The sequence below is a fragment of the Dipodomys merriami genome, unplaced genomic scaffold, assembly GCF_024711535.1.
Source record: "Dipodomys merriami isolate MVZ:Mamm:240054 unplaced genomic scaffold, mDipMer1.0.p SCAF_11, whole genome shotgun sequence".
Taxonomy (NCBI): domain Eukaryota; kingdom Metazoa; phylum Chordata; class Mammalia; order Rodentia; family Heteromyidae; genus Dipodomys; species Dipodomys merriami.
Window position 1 is genome coordinate 14,092,903 of NW_027202382.1, and position 26,086 is coordinate 14,118,988.

The following is a 26,086-nucleotide window of genomic DNA, read 5'->3' on the forward strand; positions in this document are numbered from 1 at the left end:
TCCCAATGCCATCTCTTCTGTTGAGACCACAAAAGGACAGGACACAACCCACAGTGAAATAACAAATGAATAGGTTAGCCATAACAAGATTAAAAGTAAAGTTTAAATTATACAAATTAAAGTATATAAATTACATCTCAATAAATCTGTTAAAAATGGCCATGATGAAGGTAAATCTCCCTTATAAATATAATGAGAAAAACAGTTCACTTAGTAGTTGCTGCTGTAGTTGATCAAAGATCACTAAGAATGTCCTACTGATGGCAGAAAGGTCAGGACTTGAACCAAATTAGCAATATCCCACTAGAAATTTACATTGGGTAAAAAATGAAATGAGTTATTAAAAAAGTTCAAGTGAGCCGGGAGCTGGTGGTTCATGCCTGTAATCCTAGCTACTCAGGAGGCTGAGATCTGAGGATCGCGGTTCAAAGCCAGCCCGGGCAGGAGAGACGGTGAGACTCCTATCTCCAATAAACCACCAGAAAACCAGAAGTGGCACTGTAGCTCAAGTGGTAGAGCGCTTGCCTTGAGCTGAAGAGCTGAGGGACAGAGCCCAGGCATTGGGTTCAAGCCCCACGACCGACCAAAAAAAAAAAAAAAAAAGTTCAAATGAACTGGGAATAATATAATCTAGAATAGGTCAGATCACAGTCTAATTTCTAAGGTAGAATTTTCTAATAATATTCCACTAAACACACCTAAACATCTACAAGATGTTGGTAGATGTAACATGGGGAAAAATGGTTTTATACTTATATATATTTGAGAAACGTTGACTTAAATGCAGAGAGAGAGAGAAATGTTTCTTTACTGCAGGATTGCTTAGAGCCTTTAAAATGTTAGTGGATGACTGGGCACCAGTTGCTCACACCTGTAATCCTAGCTACTCAGGAAGCTGAGAACTGAGGGATCACAATTCAAAGACAGCCTAGGCAGAAAAGTTTATGAGACTCTTACCTCCAATTAACCACCAAAAAGCTAGAAATGGAGCTGTGGTTCAAGTGGGTGAACATTACTTTGGGCAAAAAAAGCTCAGTGACAGCATCTATACCCTGAGTTAATGCCCTAGCATCAGCACGTGCGCGCGTGCGCGCGCGCGCACACACACACACACACACACACACACACACACACACACACACACACATTGTGGCAGGATCAAGTAGGTAATGTTTCCCAATGAAATTTTCTTATGAAGACTTTATTTCCATTATGTATGCTCAAAGGATCAATATTCCTAAGAATAATACTAGTAAAAATATATTTCTATCCAGCTGTAGGTAGCTCATGCCTGAAATCCTAGCTACTCAGAAGGCCAAGATCTGAGGGTCACGGTTCAAAGCCAGCCTGGGCAGGAACGTCTGTGAAACTCTTATCTCCAATAAACCACCAGAAAACCGGAAGTGGTGCTATTCCTCAAGTGGTAGAACATCAGCCTTGAGCTGAAGAGCTGAGGGACAGCGCCCAGGCCGAGAGTTCAAGCGCCATGACCAACCCACCTGTCTCCCCCCACCCCCAAAATATACATATTCCTTTTTATTTTTTCTGTCGGTCGTGGGGCTTGAACTTTAGGCCTGGGCGCTGTCCCTCAGCTCTTCAGCTCAAGGCGAGCGCTCTACCACTTGAGCTACAGTGCCACTTCCCCAAAATATACATATTCCTAAGAATGCACTGTAAGTGATGCAGGTCTGTCTAAACTAAGGATTTCACCAGTTCCTTTATAAGAATACAATTAAAATGGAACTTAAATCATGTATAGCATGTACATAAGTAAAGTTATGTATGCTCACTATATAGTTTATATATATATATATATATATATATAAATATATATATATATATATATATATATATATATGGCTATGGAGTTTGGGTGCATGTAAATTTTGTTTTTGTTTTTTGAGACAGGGTCTTGCTGTGTAGCCCTAGATGGCTTGGATCTTGCTATGAAGTTTCCATGTTGCCTTTCCAGCCATAAGGTTCCATTTGTGCTTTCAAGATTCCATTTCCAGCAGGGTGCCAGTGGCTCATGCTTGTAATCCTAGCTACTCGGGAGGCTAAGATCTGAGGATCGTGGTTCAAAGCCAGCCCAGGCAGGAAAATCCATGAGACATTTTTTTTTCCCCATGAGACTCTTATCTCCAATAAACCACTAGAAAACCAGAAGTGGCGCTGTGGCTCAAGTGGTAGAGTGCTCGCCTGGAGCTGAAAAGCACAGGGACAGTACCCAAGTCCAGAGTTCAAGCCCCATGACCAACAAAAAAAAAAGGGTTCTACTTCCTCAGCCTCCTTGTTTACTGGGATTACAATATGAAACACCATGCCTAGGTGCCCTTTCAGGTATCATTCTGTATAGATGGATGGAATGAAATCTGTTTATGGTAGTAAAGAGTCTGGTGGCTAGAATAGGCAAAAGCCAGGCAAACAAGTACAGGAACTGCATTTGTTTCTGTCTGGATGTGGTCTCTTCTACCTTACATTCAAGGCTAGAATGATCATTGAGAGAATAACTTCAGGGCCATTAATGCCCCTTTCTTATATACATACATAATTAGTCACAGGAACTCAAACTGACCCTGAGGTTAATTTGATCCTCAATCCCATATCATAAATAATAACCAATTCAATGTCATGTACTTGAAATTGCTACTAAGAATGTAGCCAAGGGGACCCACATAGAGACCTATGTCTATCCCCTTTCCCAAGCTAGACCCTCTGGGCCTCCTCCTAGAGGACTTTCCTGCTCTAGTACTTTCCTGCAGGAGTTCACTCTGCTGGCTGCCCCACAGGGGAAGTCTTTGAGTCATGTGCCAGTTTCCATATTCTAAAGTAGAGCCAGATCCAGAGCTGATCCTAGCTTCCTTCCTTCCTTTCTCTGTCCCAGAAAACATAATTCTCACCAGAGTCACCTCAGGAAATAAAACAATGACTTAGAACTTGCTGAACCATACTTTTTGCTTGCTTAGACCCAAATCTCTGGATATGCACCTTAGACGGATTTTCCATTTTATTCTTTTTTTTTTTTTTTTTTTGTCGGTCGTGGGGCTTGAACTCTGGGCCTGGGCGTTGTCCCTTAGCTCTTCAGCTCAAGGCAAGCGCTCTACCACTTGAGCTACGGCGCCACTTCCGGTTTTCTGGTGGTTTTATTGGAGATAGGAGTCTCACGGTCTCTCCTGCCCGGGCTGGCTTTGAACCACGATCCTCAGATCTCAGCCTCCTGAGTAGCTAGGATTACAGGCGTGAGCCACCAGCGCCCGGCTCCATTTTATTCTTAACTGGACTCCCTATACAAGTCCTTCCAAGGTCTTCTGGAAGGCATAAAGCAGCTAAGCTGAAGAAGTTTCATGTTGCCTTACTAGCCATAAGGCTCTATCTGTGCTTTCAAAGAAGAGGGAGGTCCCTGAGATTCAAGTTGAAGAAGTCTCTGTTTTTTCATTTATGTTTACTCTGGGTTATAGGCAGTCAAGGGAAGCTGGCAGCTATGGCTTGGAAATGAGTCTGAACCTCAGCTACTGTGAAAATACCTACCTACAGAGTCACAATGAGTGCCTCTTACAATCTGAGTCACCTCTGAGAGATCTCATCTCAAAAGCCTATTCTTTCTACCTCAAGAGCAGCTTTCATGGTGGTCTCAGGAAATGGACATATTGTCCTTTTCCATTATGACTCTTACACATCATGCCAAAACATGCACAAATCCATTCTATAAGAAATCGGTGAAAGGGCTCAGAAATAAAACCATAGATTTGGCTAGAAGGATGGTTAAGATGCTAGGCCAGAAACTGCAACATAGAACATTCAGACAACGAAGGACTATATTTCTCCTTCATCAAAATGTGTCTGGGAGAACCAAAACAAAACAAAACAAAATCCCTCTTGAGTCCTTGCTGCCACAGATTCTCTTGCACTCACCAAAGCAGGGGAAGGATAAAGGTATTCATTGGCAGGTGAGCACATTTCTCAGTACCTTTTGAAGCTATGGGGTCAGTGCCATTCCTGTGTTTGGTTTTCTAGGACTCTTGAATCTCAATAACCTAAAGAGAGTAGCTTCAGAATTGAACAGAGGGAAATAGCCTTCTTTGTTACAAGTAGACAGGCCAATAGGTATACAGGCCTCTAAATTCCCTGAAGTAATTGGTGATGGTCTCTTCCTCTACCTAAGTGTCTACACCAGAAACTGAGGAGTCATTTTTTACTGTCTCTCCAAAAACACCATATCCTGCTATTCCATCTTGTTAGTGATTGTGTATCACCTTCTCCACTTTGTCAGCTTTAGTTTAGGCCTCATTATCTCTTATTGTACTCACCTCTGTCTTAATCTCACCTTTTCCAATCCCTCATTCACCCCTGGAGTGATAAGCTGAACTCAAATTTCATGTTATTGACTTAATTAGAACTTCTAATTCATTCCAAATGTATCCTTTTGTTTCTTGGAATGACCTTTGCTTGGAATTCTTGTCCTTGCTTCATCTACTCAGCCTGCCAAGCTTCTAACCTCTTCAAAAGCCAGTTCAGCAGTATCTCCTCAGTGAAGCCTTCCCTTGGTGACTCAAAGGGAGCCAATCTTGTTTGCCTTTGATTCTACTGTACCTGGTTCTCAGTTCTCTTGCAATTCGTATTACTGTAGTGTCTCAATCTTTAGTGTCTACATTGTGCATACCTCTAGAACATAGTAAGGCTGTGTTGTTACTGTCAGCACATCTAAACACTAGTTTTTAGTGTTTGTTGAGTTCTAAGGGATGAGGGCCTGAGGAAACCCAATACTCAATTTGGAATGAACGAAATTGGAAATTAGAGAATAGGGAAAAATGTCCTCTTCCAAAGAATCTAAAACATACTGATAGGTCATAAACCACATCGGCCCACTAGGAGCATCCACTCTTAAAACTGAAGTCATCTTACTATAGGAAAAGTTTAAAGGTGTCCAGACCATAGAATGCATGTAGGTCAATTTTTCACAGTGACTATTAGTGTCCACTATGGTTCAATCACTTAATTTCCTTCCTTCCTTCCTTCCTTCCTTCCTTCCTTCCTTCCTTCCTTCCTTCCTTCCTTCCTTCCTTCCTTCCTTCCTTCCTTCCTTCCTTCCTTCCTTCCTTCCTTCCTTCCTTCCTTCCTTCCTTCCTTCCTTCCTTCCTCTAGGATTTTTAACTCAGGGTTTCTAGTATGCTAGGCAAGTGCTCAACTGCTTGAGCCGCAACTTCAGTCCCTTTTGCTCTTAGTTATTTTTCAGATAGGGTCTCATGATTCCTATTCTTTTGCCTAGGGCTAGCCTCAGACCCCTATCTTAGACTGTAGATCTGAAGCACTGTGCCTACCTTCTTTTTTTTTTTTTTCTGCTAACTTTTTGCTCAGGCTGGGATAGTTCTATCTCTACTTCCTAAGTAGCTGGAATTACAGGTGTAAGCTCTGAATTAATGTATTCATCATCCCCATCTCTCAGTGTCAGAAGGCTGTAGGTGTCTCACACCCCTCTGTCAGTTCCTGTAATCCACTTTATCCTTAGGTGTAATTCTTTCTCAGGAACATTTCTATTGATTGCTACTGTTTCTGACAAGTATCTAAAAGAATTCCTGTCATCTTGAGCCCATCCTTTCATCCAGTCCTCTGTCTATCCACTGAAGAGATCTCATTGCATTGTCTCTTTATCCTTGAATTACCTGGAGTGGAGTACATATACAGCAAATACACATAAACTAAACAAATGAGTAAATGGATAATCTGGTTTCAGCGAGACCAGACTAGTTTTTCTCCCAACCGTGCAGAGATCCCGTTTGTTGCCATATGCCATTCTTTAAGTATCTTTAGCCTGTGAGCTCACAGGCAGCAGGGTGTTGCCTGACACAATTAAGTGCTTAAAAGCTCTATTTGTTTTTCTTGCAACAAATCTCTTCCTTTCCAATTGCAGCCAAAGAGAAGATATAGTCTGTGTGGCTGCACCAACCATCTTAACAGATAGACAACAAAGCTAGAGAATCTGTGCATGTTACTATACAAACACATTCAATACAGTTGCTCAACAATGAGCTATATGGCTCACAGAGATGACATGCGAAGTGGGTCATTGCAAAGTGTCTTGGGAGAGGCTCTGTGTTCTGTTACACTCAGAATTGCCTAGGAGGCAGACACAGCAGGAGTGGAGCCCAGGGAATAGGTCACCAAGAAAGCTCTCATTTCTTTTACAACGAGACAGGAAGAAACCCTAGGGAGCTCAGGGCTAGGCCCAGGACTAGTTCGCAGCTGAGATGCAGCCAGGCCAATTAAATAATTGGTGTGGATGAGGAAAGAAGGGAAGTCACTCCTTTCAGGCAAACTCCCAACCCGGGCAGGATGCTTCATGCAGCTGTGGCCACAGCAGCAGCAACATGGCAGGGATCTCCTCCTCTTCCTCCCACTAGCTGAGAGCTAATGCTTAAATTAGCACCTTGGAAACACCCAGATCTGCTGGCTGCACCTTCTAGCTCAGCTCCTGCCACTCCCCCAGGCTTCCTTTTCAAGCTAAATTTCTTTCAAGTAAAAAAAGAAAAAAAAAATCTCTCCCTACAGCTCATCTTTCCAAGTAAGGGACAACCTCTAGATTCTTCCCACCACTATTTAAAGGGGTTATTTGATGATAAAGCCCAAGAAATAGGCTCTATACATATCCAAAAGTGGTGAGGATGTGACATGGTCACTGTCCTCTTTCCATGGCCATCAGGAGGCAGGCCCACTCTGCTCTCAGCAGGGTTCACTCAGAGAAAATAAACTTTTACCAAGCTGCAAGTTCCTGGAAGTCAGAGCCATATCTGTGTCGGCATTGCTAACCACTATGCCCCTGACAGTAGTGTAGTATCTGGAATAGAGTAGATGCTCAATAATTATTTGGTAAATCTATTTCCTGAATCAATATTATATTCTTTGGAAGGGAGAGTGAGGAGCAACTGCTTAAACTTTAAGTTCATAGTGTCTTCATTTCATAAATGGAAAAATGGTCCAGGGAGAAGAGGAGAGACTTCCTAGAGGTCTCTACAAATAATAGCAAAAAAAATGAAACATTCACAGCTGATTCTTTATTAGCTACCCAGATACCTCTACAGAGCTATTTTATACTCTTTCCAACCTTTTACTTCTATGGTCTGCATTTTAATTCCCTATGACTCAAATTAAGACCCCTGAGAAGCAGGGCGCTGGTGGCTCGCTCATACCTGTAATCCCAGCTACTCAGGAGGCTGAGATCTGAGGAAATCAGTTCAAAGCCAGCCTGGGCAGGAAAGTCCATGAGACTATCATCTCCAATAAACCACTCAGAAAACTGGAAATGGTGCTGTGGATCAAGTGGTAGAGCACTATCCTTGAGCTGAAGAGCTGAGGGACAGTGCCCAGGCCCAGAGTTCAAGCCCCATGACTCAAAAAAAAAAAATCTTTGGATCTCAATAAAATAGAGGGCAAGCAAAGAGTTTTGGGGTATCTCTAGACTACAACCTGGGAAAGAGGTCAAAAAGCAGAATAATCTATGAGCCCCAAATGGGAGAGAGAGAGAGAGAGAGAGAGAGAGAGAGAGAGAGAGAGAGAGAGAGAGAGAGAGAGAGAGAGAGAGAGAGAGAGAGAGAGAGAGAGAGTTACTATATTACTATTTCTTTAAGGCACACTCAACTTCAACAAAGTATTCTCTTGCAGACAAGGCTACCTTACGTTTTTAAAAAGGGTCTATAGGCAGCTATAGCTATTTTAATAAGAACTTCCTTGCTATAAACACTTTAAGGATACACAGCACAGCAACAGCTCAGGAGCCTTCTATCCAAATAAACCACTGGCAAGATTATCAGGCAGTTGTTGAGCATGGTGGTACATGCCTGTAATACCAGCTATTTGGAAGGCAGAGATTTGGAGGATTTTTTAAATGTTCAAGGCCAACCAATATCTCACCAAATATCACATCTCAACAAGTAAGCTGGGTATAATAGTGCACATATGTAATCCCAACTACATAGGAACCATAGATATAGAAGATCAAGGTATAAGGCCAGCCTGGGGAAAAAGCAAGATTCTATCTGAAAAATATTAAAAGTAATAGGGGTTTGGGGTATGGCTTGCATGGTAGAGTACCTGCATAACAATTTAGAGACCCCAGTACTGGCAAAATATTTTTAATAAAGACAACTGGAGATACTGAACAAGGAGCCCAATTCCTTCCCCTTCCTTGGACAGCTACTACATCCCTCATGGGACCTTCAAATGGGAGATAATCACCAACTCATTTCTTCCTTCTGACTTAAACAAATACCTCTTTCATTTCTCTTCCCTTTGCTTCTTGATTAGAAGTTTGAGATGGGAAGGGAAATTTAGTTTGACAAGCAAGGTTGGCTGCATAGGGAACTTATTAAGGAAAGTTCTCCTAAGCCAACTCAAAATGCTTCTTTAAATTCACAGGACGAACTTCTCTCCAGGATTTTCAAGCTCCTACATAATCCTGTAGTGGCATCAGGCTAGAAAAAAGTCCTTTTGGACTTGGTTTAATATTGTACACATCTGTAAAAACTTCTGTTTTGACTTCAAAAAAGGCAGAAAAACCACTTATCTCCAGCTAGGTGGCCACTAATCATTGTCTTTACCAACTGGCAAAAGGTGTGGCACAGGGGTGGTCCTGGATCCCCACATAGCCATCTTCACTACTGTATTGTGCAGGTTACTTGTCTAGGAAACCAGGAGGCACATCTGTCAGAAGGCTGCCCACCCAAGGGCGGAACCTGTTCATGGCTACCCTGCCTGGTGCAGAGGAGGAGGACTTAGGGAGCTTCAGGACTTGGAGAGCGCAGGCTAGCTTAAAGAAAGGGGCACCCACGCCTTCAATTTTCTTGGCCTGTCTTGCCTCCTTCCAGGTCCTAGGCCTGAGAACTCTCTCTCCCTTTCCCTCCTCTCTGTAAACCAGCAGAGTAGGCCTCTGTGCTTCCTACACTAACAGGACAGACAAGCCACTCAGGTAGCCCTCAAGGCAGTGGCCAGTGAGCATGGTCTCCTTTAGGCCTGGCCTCCATAAAACCCTGTTGACCATCTGCGACCCTCCCCCCCCTCCCCAATCGCCTCTCCTTCCATCCCCTCGGCGCCAGCAGCGATGACATCATTGCTGCCTGACTCCAGGACCGTGGACAGGAGACAGGCTCCGCGCCCAGCAAAGACTCCAAGCACGTAGGGCCTAGAATGACAGTAGCTCTTCGGAATCGGTGGGCCCAGGCCGCTCCACTCCATCCAGCACAGCCTCATCTCCTTTCCCGTCGGTACCCAGGCGCGCTTTCATCCGCATCCTTGATTCTCCATCTTATGGCTACAAACTCTCCTTTCCGGTTCTGATACCCGCAGCCTGAACTGCCCTGCGCTTCCCTCCGGAGAAGAACGGGATTTCCAGGTCCTGCACAGATCCTCCCGGCTTCCCGGACCGGTCCCCGGCACCAGCTCCTACCTTTTCCCAGCGGATTGGTGCGCAGGTCCGTCCTCTTCTAAAGGCCTACCCCCCCCCCCCAGTCATTCTAGGCCTGGCTGCTCCCCCGGACCCTTCCCCCGCCCCGAGCATCACAGGCCTCTCGGGCTAAAAGCCTCCCCAACTCTCATCCCAACCCCTCCGGGCCTGCTGCGGACGGCGCCCCGTGGCAGTTCCCTCATCACCCCCCTCCCGGGGCCTCCACTAGAGGTGTGCACCATTGTGCCCCTCTCCACCTCCTCCGACTGTGTTCTGCCCTCCGCCAACGGTGCCCTCCGTGCTTTCAGGTCTCCTTTCCGTACCCCACGGGTTTCTTGCCCGGCATGTCTCCCTTCCCCAGCAATGCGTTTTCAGGGCTTTCTTTGCCCCCATCCGAAGGATTCCCCTCGCACAATCTCCACGGCCTGATTCCTTCCCTTCCCCCTCAGGCGGAGCCCCCCTCCCGGCCCTGGCCTGCCCGCCGCCCGCCCCCTCACCAGCGGCTGCATCTCCGAGTGCGCGGTGGGCACCTGGAACCGGTCGATCTCCTCCATCATGGTGCCGGCGGGCGAGCGGGCCAGGAGCCGGGCGCGGCCGGGGGACGCCGACTGGACCGCGCGGGGCGGCGGCCCCAGGAGCCCGGCAGGTGGTGCAGACTAGGCCGCCCTGGACCAGTCGGGCGGACAGGTGGATGGAAGGGTGGACAGAAGGCGAGAGGTACGCGGGCGGGCCGAGGCCGGTTTGGCTCCGTGGGTTTTGCCTCAGCGATACAGTGGCAGTGTCCGGGCGAAGCCCGAAGGTCTTGCCTCGCCTCCTCCTCCTCCTCCTCCGCCGCCGCCGCCGCCGCCGCCGCCTCCTGTCAGCAGCTCAGCCACTGCGGTGACTCGGCAACTCCACTTCCGGGTCCGGGACACCGCCCGGATCCTGCATTATTCATGAGGAGGCGGTGCTTGAGAGTCCTGGCCCCTCCCACATGCAGAACCTCCGAATACGCGCGGCCAGTAGACGTATTATTCTTGAAGGGGCGGGGCTTCGTGGAGCCCAAGGATCCCTGAGCACCCAGACCCGCCTCCTCCAAGCCCGAGTTGGGGCGGGGGGGTGGGGTGAGGTGGGAGCTTCGTCTGATGCGCCTGCGCCTTGGCTGCTCGTCCGTTGCTCGGTAACCGCGTCAGGGAGGAGCTGATTCTATCCTACAAGGGCGCGGGGACCCGCAACGACAGCTGTCCCCAAAGAACCCTTGCGACTGGGAATTGAAGTCGATTTCCTGTGCGTGGCCCACTCACTTCTTATCCTCAGGCGAAGGAGCGTTCCGAACCATTCCAAGGTTTGGGGTGCTTCTTGCTTTTGCGGAAAATGCCCACGAAACAGACGCGTAAGCAGGTAACTCATACTCTGACTTGCTCTCTTCTGATGACCTCTGACCTTCACCACTGATCATTCCTTTCTCACTGATCCTTGGTCTTTTTTTCCTTGTTGACCCCTAACTTCTTTCCCTTGTGACTCCCTGTCATGTGCCCCCCCATCACCTCAGCTTCTGTTCTGCTCTCTCTCATTAATTCTGCCCTCCTCTCCCATACTTTCCTGTTTTGTTTTGTTTTGTTCCCTTTTTAAAACCTGTCTATCCTTCATCATTCCCATTCTTTCCCTCATCATTCCCATCTCTCACTCCACAGACCCATCCTGACCAGTCCATCTTCCTTAACCTTCCTACCCCCACTCCCCATATATATATATACACACACACACACACACACACACACACACACACACACACACACACATATATATATATATATATATATATATATATATATATATATATATATATCCCAAAGGAATCATTTGCCCATCCTTCTGCTATGTCCCAGTGCTGGGCTAGGTGGAAACACAGACTTTGCCTTTTGGGATTCCACAGCGGAGATATTAAAGAACTATACAAGAGATACAACAGATTGGGTTCACAAGTTTGGTTTAGCTTTTTCCATGCTGAGAGACTTGTGAGGTCAAGCATAAAGAAAGAGGAGGAAAAATGCTTGTTTTTTTTTCTCCCTTGTTCTTCACACACATTTCTTTTCTCTGTGAACCTCTGGTCCACTTCTGTGACTCTTGCAACTATGTGAACATAATGTTTGTTTGATGGTAGCCACCTGACCACCATCTCTTCTCACGGGAAATCTAAGATTCATCCCTTCTTATCTGACCAAGTAAAGTTCCACTTTTCTCCTAGTATCATCATGGAAGCTATGATAGTCACAGCTGCTCACAGAGCCTTCTGTGGTATAAAGGATTGATTTCATCCTTCAGACTTTTTAGCCAGGCAGTGACAATTCATGCCTGAAAATCCAGAGGTTAGAGACTTAGAGCAAGCTCAGGCAGAAAACTTCCAGAAACCCCATCTCATCCCATTGCTAGGCACAGTGTTTCATGCCTTTCATCACAAGCCATGTGGAGGCTGAGATTGGGAGGATTGCTTTCCAGGCCAGACCTGGCAGAAAAGTCTGCAAGCCTCCATCTCCCCAGATAGAAGCTAAATTCAATAGTGTATGCTTGTGATTCAGCAACACCCTAGGAAACCTAAAGTAAGCAATTTGTAGGGCAGGTGCTTACCTATGCAGTGAGCAAGAGACTGTAAAAAAAAAAACAGTAAAAAATAAAGATGGTGATGTAGCTCAAAGTGGAGAGCATGTAGGACCAATCTAGCAGGCAGGAAGTCCTCCTGAGTTCAAATGAGGAAGAAGAAAAGGAGCAGATGGAGAAGGAGGAAGGGGAGAAGGAGGACAAGGAGGAGTAGGAGGAGGAGGAGGAAGAGGAGGAGGAAGAAGAGGAGGAAGAGGAGGAGAAATAGCTTTTCTAAATATTTTGGGGCTTATGTTTAAGTTTTAGCAGGACTTTTATTCTAAATTTACTATATTCAAGCATAGATGCATAGATACATTGAGGCTTTGTCCATACTATTTATGACTTTACATATTTTGCTATGAATTCCTGAATATTAACCCTGGCTTCTCTGCTTCTTTTACCTGGCCTTCTGCCGCAGATAAACTTTCTTTCTTATATCTCTGCAGTTATGAGAGAGATGGCTTATTCCTATATGACCATATCTTAGTTTTATGTTGAAGTTGAGCTGATTTGAAGCTCTTGAACTATACTGCTGACCCTTAATTTATAGGCATTTTGCTTTAACCTAACAATAAAAAGTCTGGTTAAATATAATAAAATGAACTGTTTCAATCCGATATGTTTCAAGTTTTGACAAAGTTATACACTTTGTACCACTGCCACAATGGAAATATAGAATATATCCTCTATTCCAAGAAGTTTCCTGTTTCTTAGCCCAGTAAGTTCCCCCTGGTCCCCCCACCCCTACATACCCCAGGTAACCAGTGATTTGATTTTTCTTAGCACAGATTAATCTTTTCTAACAATTTGAGGTTTGAACAAGTTTGAGGATGAGTTTCTCCATTAGGGAGCTACCAAAGACTAGTGACATTAAAAATAGAGAAGAGGGCTGGGAAGGTGGCTCAGTGGTAGAGCACTTGCCTTGCATGCCTGAGGCCCTGGGTTCGATTCCTCAGCACCACATAAGCAAAGAGAAAAAAGCCGGAAGTGGTGCTGTGGCTCAAGTGGTAGAGCGCTAGCCTTGAGCTGAAGAGCTGAGGGACAGCGCCCAGGCCCAGAGTTCAGGCCCCACGACCGGACCCCAAAAAAAAAAAAAAAGAATAGAGAAGAGACAGCAGATAGGGAAGAGAGAAAGCTGTGTCAATGGGCCTTGCACACATCAGCACTATCTTCTAGAGGGAAGGAATCACTTTGGCAATAATTAATTTTCAAAAAGCACCCTGTAGAGTATCATCCCAATTTTGTAAAACTAAACACCTAGGAGACACAATAGAATATTAAATAGTGTAAAATGAAAGTTGGAAGTAATCTATAAATACATAAATAGGAAAAATATATGTAGCACATCAGATGGTGGTAGATGGCAAGGAGGAAAAATAAATCAAAGAAGTAGAGTAGGAAGTTCAGGGAAGTGGAATAATAATTTAAATAGAATGATCAGAGAAGTCCTTACAGAGACATTTGAATAAAGACCTGAAAGAAATGAAAGAAGTATGTGATCTCTAGGATAGGGATGGGGAGCATTCTAGAGAGATGGTATAGCAAGTGTAAAGTTCCTGAGATGCGATCCTTCTGCACATGCTCTAGATCAGTAAGGAAGGGAATTGGAAAGTGTCAGGACTTAAGGTCAGAGAGGTATATCCTTCTACCCTATACAGTTAATAGAATAATCCAGGGCATATTCATTTCATCATGATGGAGCTCCATGAATCATAATTTGTAATTAAAATGCATGAATGTCAGGCACTATAAACCATGACCAGCTCAAAACATCACTGGGCATGCAATAACAAGGTGTCCTTCCTGAAAATTGCAGGAATGCCAACTGGCTGTATGCATACATGTGCAGGAGGACTTTTGCAGCATTGCCAAACATTGCCTGGCAGCCAGACTTCTTAGTAAAAAACTGAATTAGAGTCTTCTGTGAGCTCCAGATAAAGCTAATTTTAGTTTATGACTAACAAATTTTTGTACCTCTTTATAACTCAGTTGGTTACCGCAAAAAAAAAAAATCAAAGCCTAAAATTTTGCGTTATTCACCTATAACAGCCAAAGAGAAAAAAAAATCTTTTATATTTTGAATCCTTTTGTGGTTTCTCAAGAGGCCCCCCTGGGATAAAACATTAGAAATACTTATGTAGGTGAGGGTGACTAGGGTAAGTGTGAGGGACAAAATGGGGTTTAGGCCAAAAAGAGTCTTGCATAATTCAGATATTTGAGAATAATGGAGTCTGGGGTATGTAGAAGAAAGAACAAGTGGTAAGTAGAATTTAGGGGAAGTTAGTGTGTTTCTGTATGTCCATAGTGAGATAGACTCACTTTTGTGATCCTTCACTTTGGTGTTATTCTTAACCTATCTTCATAAAGCCCTAAGGAGGGTCTTTTTTTTTTTTTTTTTTTTTTTTGTCGGTCATGGGGCTTGAACTCTGGGCCTGAGCGCTGTCCCTCAGCTCTTCAGCTCAAGGCGAGCACTCTACCACTTGAGCTACAGCGCCACTTCCGGTTTTCTGGTGGTTTATTGGAGATAGGAGTCTCACGGTCTCTCCTGCCCGGGCTGGCTTTGAACCGCGATCCTCAGATCTCAGCCTCCTGAGTAGCTAGGATTACAGGCGTGAGCCACCAGCGCCCGGCCTAAGGAGGGTCTTTTACCCCCTTATCACCTTCATATCTCTCAAGTGCCACCTCCTCATCCCAACCCTCTCTCATCTAGGGTGGTATAAAAGCCTTTTAACTGGCCTTCCCCCCTCATCCACTTATGCCCTTTCTAATTCATTCTATTTAAAAATTTTAAATCATTTTAAGAAATTATTTTTAAGTAGTTGTGCAAAGGATTTCAATTCAAAAGACCTTTAATCCATTCTTTATACTGCATCAACAAGGTGTTGGGTGCAGGTGCAGCTTGGACAGCTCAGTCAGGCTGCATAACAAGACCTGGTCTTAACAAATAAAAATAAAAAAATCTTTACCATGGGCCATCTCTCTCATTCAGTACTCTTCAATAGGAATAGGATAGTGCCCAAATGTTTAGATAATCCTTTAGGAACCCATACGGGCTAAGGCCTCCTCAGATCTTTAAGCTTTGGATTGTTACCCCTCTTTCCCTATTATTATTATTGTATTTTCAGTTTATACTTTCCTATATTCATTTACTCCTGATATTTTAGCCCAAACATTAATTAGCTCCCCACAACCTATTCTGATGCCTCTTGACCTGTTTTTGAAGACAGAGTGATGGTTCCTCCATTATATAGTCTCATGGTCCATAGCATGCATCATGGTTTGTAATTATTTACTTATTTATATTTTTTTATATTATCATATGTCTCTCTGATAAAAGAGCCTATGGATGTTTTTGCTTACATCTTTACCATCAGAAACTTTCAATGAGTGATTGATTGTTGAATGAATGGGGGAGAGTGTTGGAGAATGTAGCACAGGATGCAGCTAAGGTGATGGGGTCTTCCAACACTGCTTCTGAGGGAATCCTAGAATTTAAAGTATAACCAGAGGAAGAAGAGCCCAAAATGGAGACCACAAAAAGTAACTAGAGTTGGGTATTGGTGGCGCATGCCTGTAATTCTAGCTACTCAGGAGGCCAAGATCTAAGGATGGCAGTCCAAAGCCAGGAAAGTCCATGAAACTCTTATCTCCACTTTAACCACCAGAAAACCAGAAGTGGTGCTATGGCTCAAAGTGGTAAAATGCTAGCCTTGAGCAGAACAACTCAGGGACAGTGCCCAGGCCCTGAGTTCAAGCCCCATAACTGACCAAAACCAAAACCAAAAGAAAAGAAAAAGCAACTAGAGAAGTAAACAGACAACAGGAATATAGTGTCCTCAGATATCAAAAGAATAGTGGGTGGTAAGCCATGTCCCATGCTATTAAGGTGTCAATAAAGATAAACACTAAGACATAGCTTTTAGATGAAATAATTAGGATGTCATTAGGGACTTTGGAAAAAACTTCAGATGTGGAAGCTAGAGTGAAGACAGTGAAGACCATATGGGCAAGGATTTTTTTCCTTAACATGAAAGTAAGACTTGAATATATTAAATGCTAAGGGGAAGGATCTGGATGGAAAAGTTGGAGATAAATGAGAAAGATTAAGTAATGAGTAAATCCAACTTTCTGAGGAGGTGGGAATGGATCACAGAAGGAATGAACAGAAGGAGGAACACTTTGAAACAGGAGAAGAAAAAGAATTGATGCAGATGATGATAATTTTGAGGTTTAGTGGCAGGAAGTTGAGAGAGTTTCCTCTTCTCTTCCCCTTAATAGTGTTATGGAATTCCTTCTGGAAGTGATAACTAGAAAACAAATTTTGCCAATAGCTGTCCCATTTTGTTATGATTACAGTCATGCTATTTTCAGAGTTATGGTCTGAGGTTTGTCATGCACAATTATCAGATTACGAAACAGCTGTGAGCATTTCAAGCCAGAATTTGCTCTCCTCCCCCACGTACTGTGGAGCCTAGCACATTGTTAGTACTTGGTACATGCCAGGTACTTGAATAATAATGACAGAGGGCTCTTGTGCTTATTGTTGGGCTTTGCAGGCTGCAAGCTGATGCTAAAGAGTAATGTTGATTCTCTGACACCAGCTGTAAGTAAGCCACATGAAATTGTTTTCTGACAATTAGGAATTTATATGGCATGTTCAGTCTTCCCTGTTACTGAGCACTGACAGTTGTATGGAAGGAACCAGCAAAGAACCTAGCTATTGATCAAACTAGTGTCTCTTCTTTGAGTGCTACAATACTTTGGAGTCAATGGATCCTAATTCTTTCATTTGTCTTACTTCCTAAATTTGAGAACCCTGGGAATAGGGAACAACTGAGCTCTGCTTCTTTAAGAAAAGCATAGTGAACACTGAGCAAATGATGAATAACTCAATTTGTTGATTAGTGATTGAATGATACAAAGATATGTACTGCCATACTCTGAACATTAACTCTTCTTTCTGAGCTGACAAGCAGTTTATGCTTCCTCATCCAGTGAAAGGAGCCTAATCCTTTATAGGATGCAGGGACTTTAAGCTTATTTTCCTACTTTTTTTTTAAACCTCACATCTATTTTCTCATTTACTTATTCAATGTGTTTTGGATTCAGCCTCAAATTTTGTTTGGCCCAAACTGGAGTATAAATGGATTGGATACGTTGGATGAACACCTCTTTTAATTTTTCTGTATCTTTGTTAATGAATCTGTACCCTCTTCTCCAGAATGCCCAACTCTGTTCTACTTTTCCAGTAGGATTACATCCAGATAAACCCACTGTAAGTTGGAAATACTACAAGTGGAAACTGCACTTAATAACACAGTATGCTATAGTGAAGCAAGTGTTTACCCTCAGGATTGTATGGCTGACTAGAAGCTGTAGCAGGATGCCACAGCTCAGAATTTCAAGAAGGTATCATATCACATATTACCAACCTAGGAAAAGATCAAAATTCAAAGTATGGATTCTACTGAAAAGTTGAAAAATATAAGTGAAAACATAATTCAGGGATTGTCTATATTTTATATAATTTCCTTGCAAAGAACAGAAGCTCATTTAGTTTTGTATCTCAAAAAAAGCAAATTACCTTCAGATTCCAGCCTCTTTCCAATACAGTGCATGGTTCTCAGCCCACTTAGGATAGTAGTGATAGTTGAGATACTGTATATTAGTTTAAAAACTTATTAGATAAGACAAAAATATGTCTATAAATTGTTAAATAATCCAGGAAGTCCTCTAATCTAAGGACTAGAATTACATCAGAAAATGTAGCTAGAAAGACTCACCTAGAAGGAAGAGCAGTAATCTCTAATAAAATTACCAGTTGTGTTTTTCAATTGTTAAAGAAAGCAAATATCAAAATTGCTCTCTCCAGGAATATAGGGAACTAGCTTTCATTGCACCTCAATACAAAATGATTCCAATTGAATGAGTTTTCAGATGAATATCAGTGGACTCTTTTCTCAAAAGAAATCCTAGCATCAAGGAAGAATATAAATTTTACCTACTTGAAGAGGAGATGTTTTTCAAAGTATGATGCCATTAATGAACCACATGGTCTGAGGAACAACTAATTGTTGCAAAATTTTGCTTTGCTGGACTTGTAGGACAAGCTAGATATTGTAAGTCATCTTACACTAGCAATTTCTGAAATATTGAAGAAAATCTGGTTTCCTTAGACCTGTACACTGACTGATATGAAAATTGACTTTAGTGTTGATATAACCACTAAAGAAATGGTTTTTGATGTTGCTAACGATTTCTGGAAACTCTGGTCACTAGGGCGTAGGAGCCAGTAGAAAGACAGTCATGTTTGTTCTTGCCTTAGAGACAGAGACAGTGTCCAGTTGGCTGGACAATGGTGGCTCATGATTCTAATCCTAGTCCAGAGGCTGAGATCTGAAAGACTGAGGTTAGAGGCCAGCCTGGGTAGAAAAGTCCTCAAGATTCCATCTCCAGAATAACCACAAAAAGCTAGACTGGAGTTCAAGCCCCAGTATCAAGGGAAGGAAGAGGGAAGGATAGGAAGGAAGAAAGGAAAGAAGGAAGGCAGGAGGGAAGGAAGGAAGGAAGGAAGGAAAGAAAGAAAGAAAGAAAGAAAACTTTTATATTGACCTCAAGTAACTCCTAAAGGGTCCCTGATGGTAAAGTAAAACTTGAATGAGTTGTGCAGAAAGTACAGTTGCTTCTAAAATCAGAAAGTGTGGAGAATTGAAGTATCTTTGGGCTCAACTTCTGATCTCAGTCACTGTGGGGAAAAAAAGGTTTGTGGAAATCTTTGATATACTTCAGTTAACATCTATCCATAAAGGACAAGATGAGATGCTGAGGATTACATTGGAGTATGAAGGGGATAGAATTCCAACTGTACTGGTGACAGCGGCAGGCAGAAGCAGTAGTTAGGCCCTGTGATGTCTGATAACATTGCATCCAGTGTTACATTGGAAAAACCAGTGAAGGACAGTGCTTCTTTCTAAGGTAAATAGCCCTGATCAGAGCTTTAGTTTCTTAGAGGGCTTTAGAAATTTGGCCCTTGCTTACATAGTCTAACATGAGCAGGTGAGCAGAGACCACAGAAAAGCTGGCGTGGATTCCCCTCCTCCACACACCGGACTGGGGAGCTCAGGTTGTATGGTCTTCTCTTCACTAGTCAGTGATCTTGGCTGTTCAACCATACTTTCTCCAGCTATTTCTTCAGATATTTGGATGAAACAACCATTTGCCACAGGCCAAGTTGCAAGCAAACATATTGGACACATAAATTTCCCAGATGCAGGCTGATAAGAAAATAGTAAGATGGGACTTATGAGAGTGTCGGTTCAGTTATTTAAAAGAAAAACTACAGGGGCTGGGAAGGTGGCTCAGTGGTAGAGCGCTTGCCTTGCATGCATGAGGCTCTGGGTTCGATTCCTCAGCACCATATAAGCAGAAAAAAAAGCCGGAAGTGGCGCTGTGGCTCAAGTGGTAGAGTGCTAGCCTTGACTGAAGAGCTGAGGGACAGCGCCCAGGCCCAGAATTCAGGCCCCATGACCGAACCCCCCAAAAAAAGAAAAACTACAAATTTCTAGTTTAGCTGTAGAAGAAAATCAAGGGAGATAAAAAGATGATTTAAAATCAGAGGAAAAAACTTTATTAATAAAAAAAAGGAAAGTGGGAGAATAAGAAAGTGTTTTTGTAGGGTATTGTAGATAGATACTATAAATAAGCAGATTGCCTATAATTGGGGGACTTGGAAAGCTATTCAATTTGAAATCAATATAGAGACCAACAACTTTCTCCCTATCTCTCATGGCCTATGTATTACTCATAGCAACTGTGCTCCATTCTGTATTCTCATTTCTCAGCCAGCTTCCTTTTCTTTCTTTTTTTTCTTTTTTTCTTTTTTTTTTGTCCAGTCGTGGGGCCTGAACTCTGGGCCTGGGCGCTGTCCCTCAGCTCTTCAGCTCAAGGCTAGCGCTCTACCACTTGAACCACAGCGCCATTTCCAGCTTTTTTCTTTTTGCTTATGTGGTGCTGAGGAATCGAACCCAGGGCCTCATGCATGCAAGGCAAGCACTCTACCACTGAGCCACCTTCCCAGCCCCCCAGCTTCCTTTTCTATGGTCTTAATATACTTAAGTATGTTTCCAGCTCATCATACATACCCTGGTCCCTGTCTACCTCATAGGCATGTCCATCCATATCTCCATCCAGCATACCATTTCCCTCTCTAGTCCTGGTTCCTTCTCTTAGAGAAGGATATTGATAGGCCCTAATTCATCTGTTCATGTTAGGCTATATCAGTAAGAGATTCTAAGGCTTTCTAATCAACCAAAGCTGTGAGCCCCAGGGCAGTTTCCCTTAGAAGGAGGTACTCTCTTTCACTGGCTTCTCCAGTGCAAAATATAACTTTGTTTTACACTGAAGTAACTTCTATGTTATTTCTGGTAAAAAAAATCTTTCTCATGAATTGTGCAGGAAGGTGCCTCAGATTTCTTCTAGTCCAATGCTTTCATTCAGGGATGATATTTACATTACAAACAGTTTTATCCTTACAAAAACATTTACTGTAGGGTTTTAAATATAGCATGTTTATGCAATGAATTTTAAAGTATATACAGTATACTTTATATATAAAATTATATATATATATAATTCTTAAAGATGTTGATAAAGGAGTCTTCTATTCTGGCATGAAGAAACAGTTAATACTGGACTTACTTTTCCACTGAAAACAACTATAAATATAAAGCAATTGTTTTAGGCATTAAAAATAGACAATACAGGACAGTGATTTCTGAGGAGAGGGTAACACTTAATATGAGTCACACATTTGCCCTTGCTCCCTGCTGAGGGACATTTCTTAATCATAGCTCAGGGAGATAGATCCAGAGAAGTACATGGTAGTACCAGTGAGACAACCCAAATGTTGGAACAAGCAGACAAAGACTTTAATGTGGGCTGTTGTAAGCATATTTATGGAATTAAAAGCTTGTTTTAATGTATAATACCAATGAGAAATCTAAGCAGAAATGTAGAAATAATAGAAAATTGCAGTATCAGAAAAGAAAAACATATTGGATGTCTTAACAGCTAAAAGTGAAGAAGGATCCATGGAAATCAACCGATCTGAAAAACAGAAGTAAGAGCCTTAGAGCCTTAGAGCCTTAGAGCTGGCTCACACCTGTAATCCTAGCTACTCAGGAAGCTGAGATCTGAGGGTCATGATTTGAAGTTAGCCTGGGCAGGAAAGTCCATAAGTCTCTTATCATCAACAAACTATTTGTGTGGTAAAGAGCTAACCTTGAGTACAAGGAGGCCCAGAGACAATGTCCAGGCCTGAGTTCAAGCCCCCCCAGGCAAATGAAGCCTTAACCTATGGTAATATACCAGATATGCATTTGGAATATTCTTTTAATTTTTGTTTTTGGTAGTACTGGAACTTGAACTCAGGTATTGTGCTTGCCAGGCAGGTACTCTGCCTCTTAAGCTATGTACACCTCCAGCTGCATTTGTAACATGTATGTAGGTAGAATACTAGAAGAAAAGGAGAGGAAAAGGAAGGAAAAAAATCACCAAAACTTTTCCAAACTTGGTGGAAAACCTGTAGAATATCAGAAGCTCAGTAAGCTCCATGCAGAATAAATGCAGCTTAAAACAGGTCTAGACTCCTCATAGTCAGACAAACTATAGAAAACCAAACATGAAAATAGAATCTTTGGAAACTGGGGTATAGTTCAAGTATTATAGTACTGAGCTTAATCCTCAGGACCACAAATGTAAACAAGTAAGTAAATAAATAAGTGAATAAATGAAATACTTTAAAATAGCCAAAAATGACATATTATTTATAGGGAACAATGATATTAATTATGTCTGACTTTTCATAAACAATGGAGTCTAGAAGGCAAAGTAATTACATATTTAAAGCACTGAAAGAAATTACTGTGAACCCAGAATTCTGTATGTAACAAAAATACCCCTCAGAAAGGAGAGTGAACTAAGTGCATTTTAAAATAAACCAAAGTTAAGGAATTGGTCATCATCACACATCAGGACCAAGAGATATTAGTAATGATACATAGGTGGGTGCTTTTTTTTCCTACTTATATCAGTGATAGGGCTTGAATTCAGGGCCTGGGTGCTGTCTCTGAGCTTTTTCACTCAAGGCTAGCACTCTACCACTTGAGCCACAACTTCACTTCTGGTTTTTGGTGGTTAATTAGAAATAAGAGTCTTAAGTTTTGAACTATGACACTCAGATCTCAGTCTCCTGAATAGCTAGGGTTAGAAGTGTGAACCACTGGGCATATGACTGTTTAATGCAAAATGTTCAATGTTTAATGCAAAAAGTGATATTAGTGTTAGGTGAGGCTTATATGTAGAAATAAAATATGTGCCAACAATAGGGCAAAGGATGGAGTGGTGGTGGTAAATGAAGTTACAGTGTAAGGTGATTATATTGTAAACTGCGAAGTAGTATATTCTTTATAGACTGTGGTAAGTTTAAGATGCATGTTGTAAACTCACACATACACACAAAATTTTTAGGCTTAGTGGCACACACACAAAAAGGTACAGCTGAAAATACAATAGTGAAAATAAAACTAAAAAATCAACACAAAGAATAAAGAAGTTGGATATGGTTAGATGGGGAAAAGTAGAAAACAAACAGCAACATTAGAAAGACAAAGCCATACTAATAACTTTACTCCAGAGGCAGAGTTTATCAGGCTAGGAAAAGAAACCCTGTAAAACCCAACTATATATTGCCTACAGTACAAATAGCTTAAATATAAAAAATGGAAATATTGAAAATAAAGGAATAGAAAAAAACATACATACCATACAAATGGCAGGCATGAAATAGCTGTCATTATCAGATCAAATAGACTTCAAGACCAGTATTCTGAGAGATAAATAGGAACATGTTTTTTGTTGTTGTTGTTGTTGTTGTTTTTGTGGATCGTGGGTCTTGAACTCTGGGCTTGGGCACTATCCCTCAGCTCTCCAGCTCAAGGCAAGCGCTCTACCACTTGATCCACAGCGCCACTTCCATAGGAACATGTTTTATGACAAAAGGTCAATTACAGAGGGACAGATAAAAATTGTAAAGAGTATGTATCTATTAATATAACTTTAAGATATATGAATTAAGCTGGGCGCCAGTGGCTCATGCCTGTAATCCTAGCTACTCAGGAGGCTGAGAGCTGAGTATCATGGTTCAAAGCCAGCCTGGTCAGGAAAGTCTGTGAGGCTCTTATCTCCAATAAATCACTAGAAAACCGAAAGTGGCACTATGGCTCAAGTGGTAGAATGCTAGCCTTGAGCTGAAGAGTTCAGGGATAGCACCCAGGCCCAGAGTTCAAGCCCCACGACTGACCAAAAAAAAAAAAAAAAAATATATATATATATATATATAAATATATATATATATATGAATTAACCAACAAAATTCAAAGGAGATATAGAACTATCCACAATGGTAAAGATTTTTTAGCATTACACAGTAATGGAGACACAGAGAAAAATCCAAACAATACTGTCAACCAACTTTATGTAATTTATAGAACACTATACTTAGGAACTGTAGTTTCACCTTAAGAACATAGAAAAGATGAGCAAATTAAACCTAAAGTAGCAGAAGCAGAATTTATTTCATTGATTCCTCTTGCCTCATTGGTTATTCTTACAGATACAGTATGAGAAAATATGATAGAGGGGCTGGGAAGGTGGCTCGGTAGTGGAGCACTTGCCTGGCATGCATCAGGCCCTGGGTTCGATTCCTCAGCACCACATAAGAAAAAAGCCAGGGCTGGGAAGATGGCTCAGTGGTAGAGCGCTTGCCTTGCATACCTGAGGCCCTGGGTTTGATTCCTCAGCACCACATAAGCAAAAAGAAAAAAGCTGGAGTGGCACTGTGGCTCAGGTGGTAGAGCGCTAGCCTTGAGCTGAAGAGCTGAGGGACAGCGCCCAGGCCCAGAGTTCAGACCCCACGACTGGACCAAAAAATAAAAATAATAAGAAAAAAGCCAGAAGTGGCGCTGTGGCTCAAGTGGTAGAGAGCTAACCTTGAGCTGAAGAGCTGAGGGACAAGCACCCAGGCCCACAGTTCAGGCCCCACGACCAGACCCCTCCAAAAAATATGATAGATAAAATTAACAAAGCCAGACGATGGTTCTTTGAAAAGATAATAAAATTGATAAAACCTAGCAAAGCTTATCAATATAAAAAGTCAATAGTCAATATCAGTAATGAGAGATATCACTACAGATCCTACAGACATTAAAATTAGTAAGAGAAGAGTATTATCAATAACTCTATGAATGGATTAATTTCTTTAAAAACAAAGTTTACCTCAATTGACATCAAAGGAAAAGGAAACTCCTTCATACCTTCTGAACTAATTGAATTCATAATTAAAATTCTGTCACAAACTCCTGATGTAAATGGTTTCACTAGTGAATTATATCAAATGTGTAAAGAATGAAAAACACTAAACTTTCTAGGCACAGTGGTATGCATCTGTAATCCCATAATTCCAGGCTTTGGAAGGAGTCCATATTGGCAATATAGCAAGAACTCATCTCCAAAACAAACAAACAAACAAAAAAACCCTTACAAGTCTTTCTGAAAATAGAGGGTAATGTCAGCATAAGCCTGATATTAAAATCAAAGCTATAACACAAAAAGGAAGTCACAATCTGATAGTCCCTATAACATAAATGTAAAAAACTGTGCACTATTATTAAATCTGTATGAGCAATATATAAAGAGAATAACATAATACAGCAAGTGGGATTTACCTTAAGAAGATAAAGTTAGTTCAATATTTAGACATTGAAGTATTTCTTCACATTAACAGAAAACAAAGGCATAATGTTGTATAAAGTTTTTTAGTAAAACAGAAAAAGCATTGACAAAATTGAACATCCACAGCTGGATGCTAGAGGCCTGTGCCTGTAATTCTAGCTACTCAGAAAGCTGAGACTGAGGAACATGGTTCAAAGCCAGCCTAGACAGGAAAGTTTGTTGAGACTTGTATCTCCAATTAATCACCAAAAATCCAGAAGTGGAGCTGTGGCTCAAGTAGTAGAGTGTCAGCACACACACACACACACACACACACACACACACACACACATACACACACACACACACACACACACACACACACACACACAATCCACGCACAAAACGTTGCTAAAATGGGGCTGGGAAGGTGGCTCAGTGGTAGAGTACTTGCCTTGCCTGCATGAGGCCCTGGGATCGATTCCTGAGCACCATATAAGCAGGAAAAGCTGGAAGTGGTGCTGTGGCTCAAGTGGTAGAGTGCTAGCCTTGAGCTGAAGAGCTGAGGGACAGTGCCTAGGCCCAGAGTTCAGGGCCCATGACAGCTAAAGAATGGGACTATGTACTCAAAAAAGCTAACAAATTAGAAGTAAGTTGCTTTATAATCAGCAAGAATTTTGTCATCCTTCTGCTGTGACACTCACATTTACAGACTACTTTTTTTTTTTTTTTGCCTGTCCTGAGGCTTGACTCAGGACCTGGGCACTGTCCCTGAGCTTCTTTTACTCAAGGCTAGCACTCTACAATTGAGCCACAGTTCCCTTCAGCCTTTTCTGTTTATGTGGTACTGTGGAATTGAACCCATGGCTTCATGCGTGCTAGGCAAGCACTCTACCACTGAGCCACATTCCCAGCCCTACAGACTCCTTGACACAGGCTTCTTGGGACCTTGGCAACATTCTTCTCAGTTATTCATGATGTGCCTTCAGAGAGTAGCTCAAGTGTCTTGCATGCTAGATTATGATGGACTAATAAAATAATGGCAACCATAAAATTTACACTGCCACTTGAAGGCTTACTATGGCTGAGTTCTGAATGAATGCCCTTTGTGCATTGTTTTCGAATATTATTACAATGATTCTATGAGTAGGGAACTTATATTTCTCCAATTTATAGACAAGAGAAAGAGGATTTGATAATACCTTGCTCAAGATGTCACATTTAGTGTTGTGAAAGTCAGGAATGCAACCAGGCTGCCTCTGAGCT

The 26,086-nt window shown here is 42.2% G+C and overlaps 2 protein-coding genes and 1 pseudogene across 6 annotated transcripts in view; 2 read left to right on the forward strand and 1 right to left on the reverse strand.

The window, feature by feature from the left end:
* Fam219a (family with sequence similarity 219 member A) overlaps nt 1–10,283 on the reverse strand; it is a 55,418-nt gene extending 45,135 nt beyond the window's left edge. For 2 of the 4 annotated variants that reach the window (XM_070009009.1, XM_070008991.1), the window contains exon 1: nt 9,931–10,281. In XM_070009009.1, coding sequence (XP_069865110.1) covers nt 9,931–9,990 — 60 coding nt within the window. In that variant the 5' untranslated portion in view covers nt 9,991–10,281. Of the gene's footprint in view, nt 1–9,930 lie in introns of all 4 variants that reach the window. The other 2 variants (XM_070009015.1, XM_070009001.1) reach the window with 2 other exon arrangements.
* A 305-nt stretch (nt 10,284–10,588) lies between these two features.
* Nucleotides 10,589–26,086, forward strand: part of Dnai1 (dynein axonemal intermediate chain 1) — a 63,454-nt gene continuing 47,956 nt past the window's right edge. Inside the window, exon 1 of one of the 2 annotated variants that reach the window (XM_070009025.1) lies at nt 10,589–10,813. In XM_070009025.1, coding sequence (XP_069865126.1) covers nt 10,787–10,813 — 27 coding nt within the window. In that variant the 5' untranslated portion in view covers nt 10,589–10,786. The remainder of the gene's footprint in view (nt 10,814–26,086) is intronic. The other variant, XM_070009017.1, reaches the window with a different exon arrangement.
* On the forward strand, nt 17,669–19,358 carry LOC138816889 (bifunctional phosphoribosylaminoimidazole carboxylase/phosphoribosylaminoimidazole succinocarboxamide synthetase pseudogene; annotated as a pseudogene).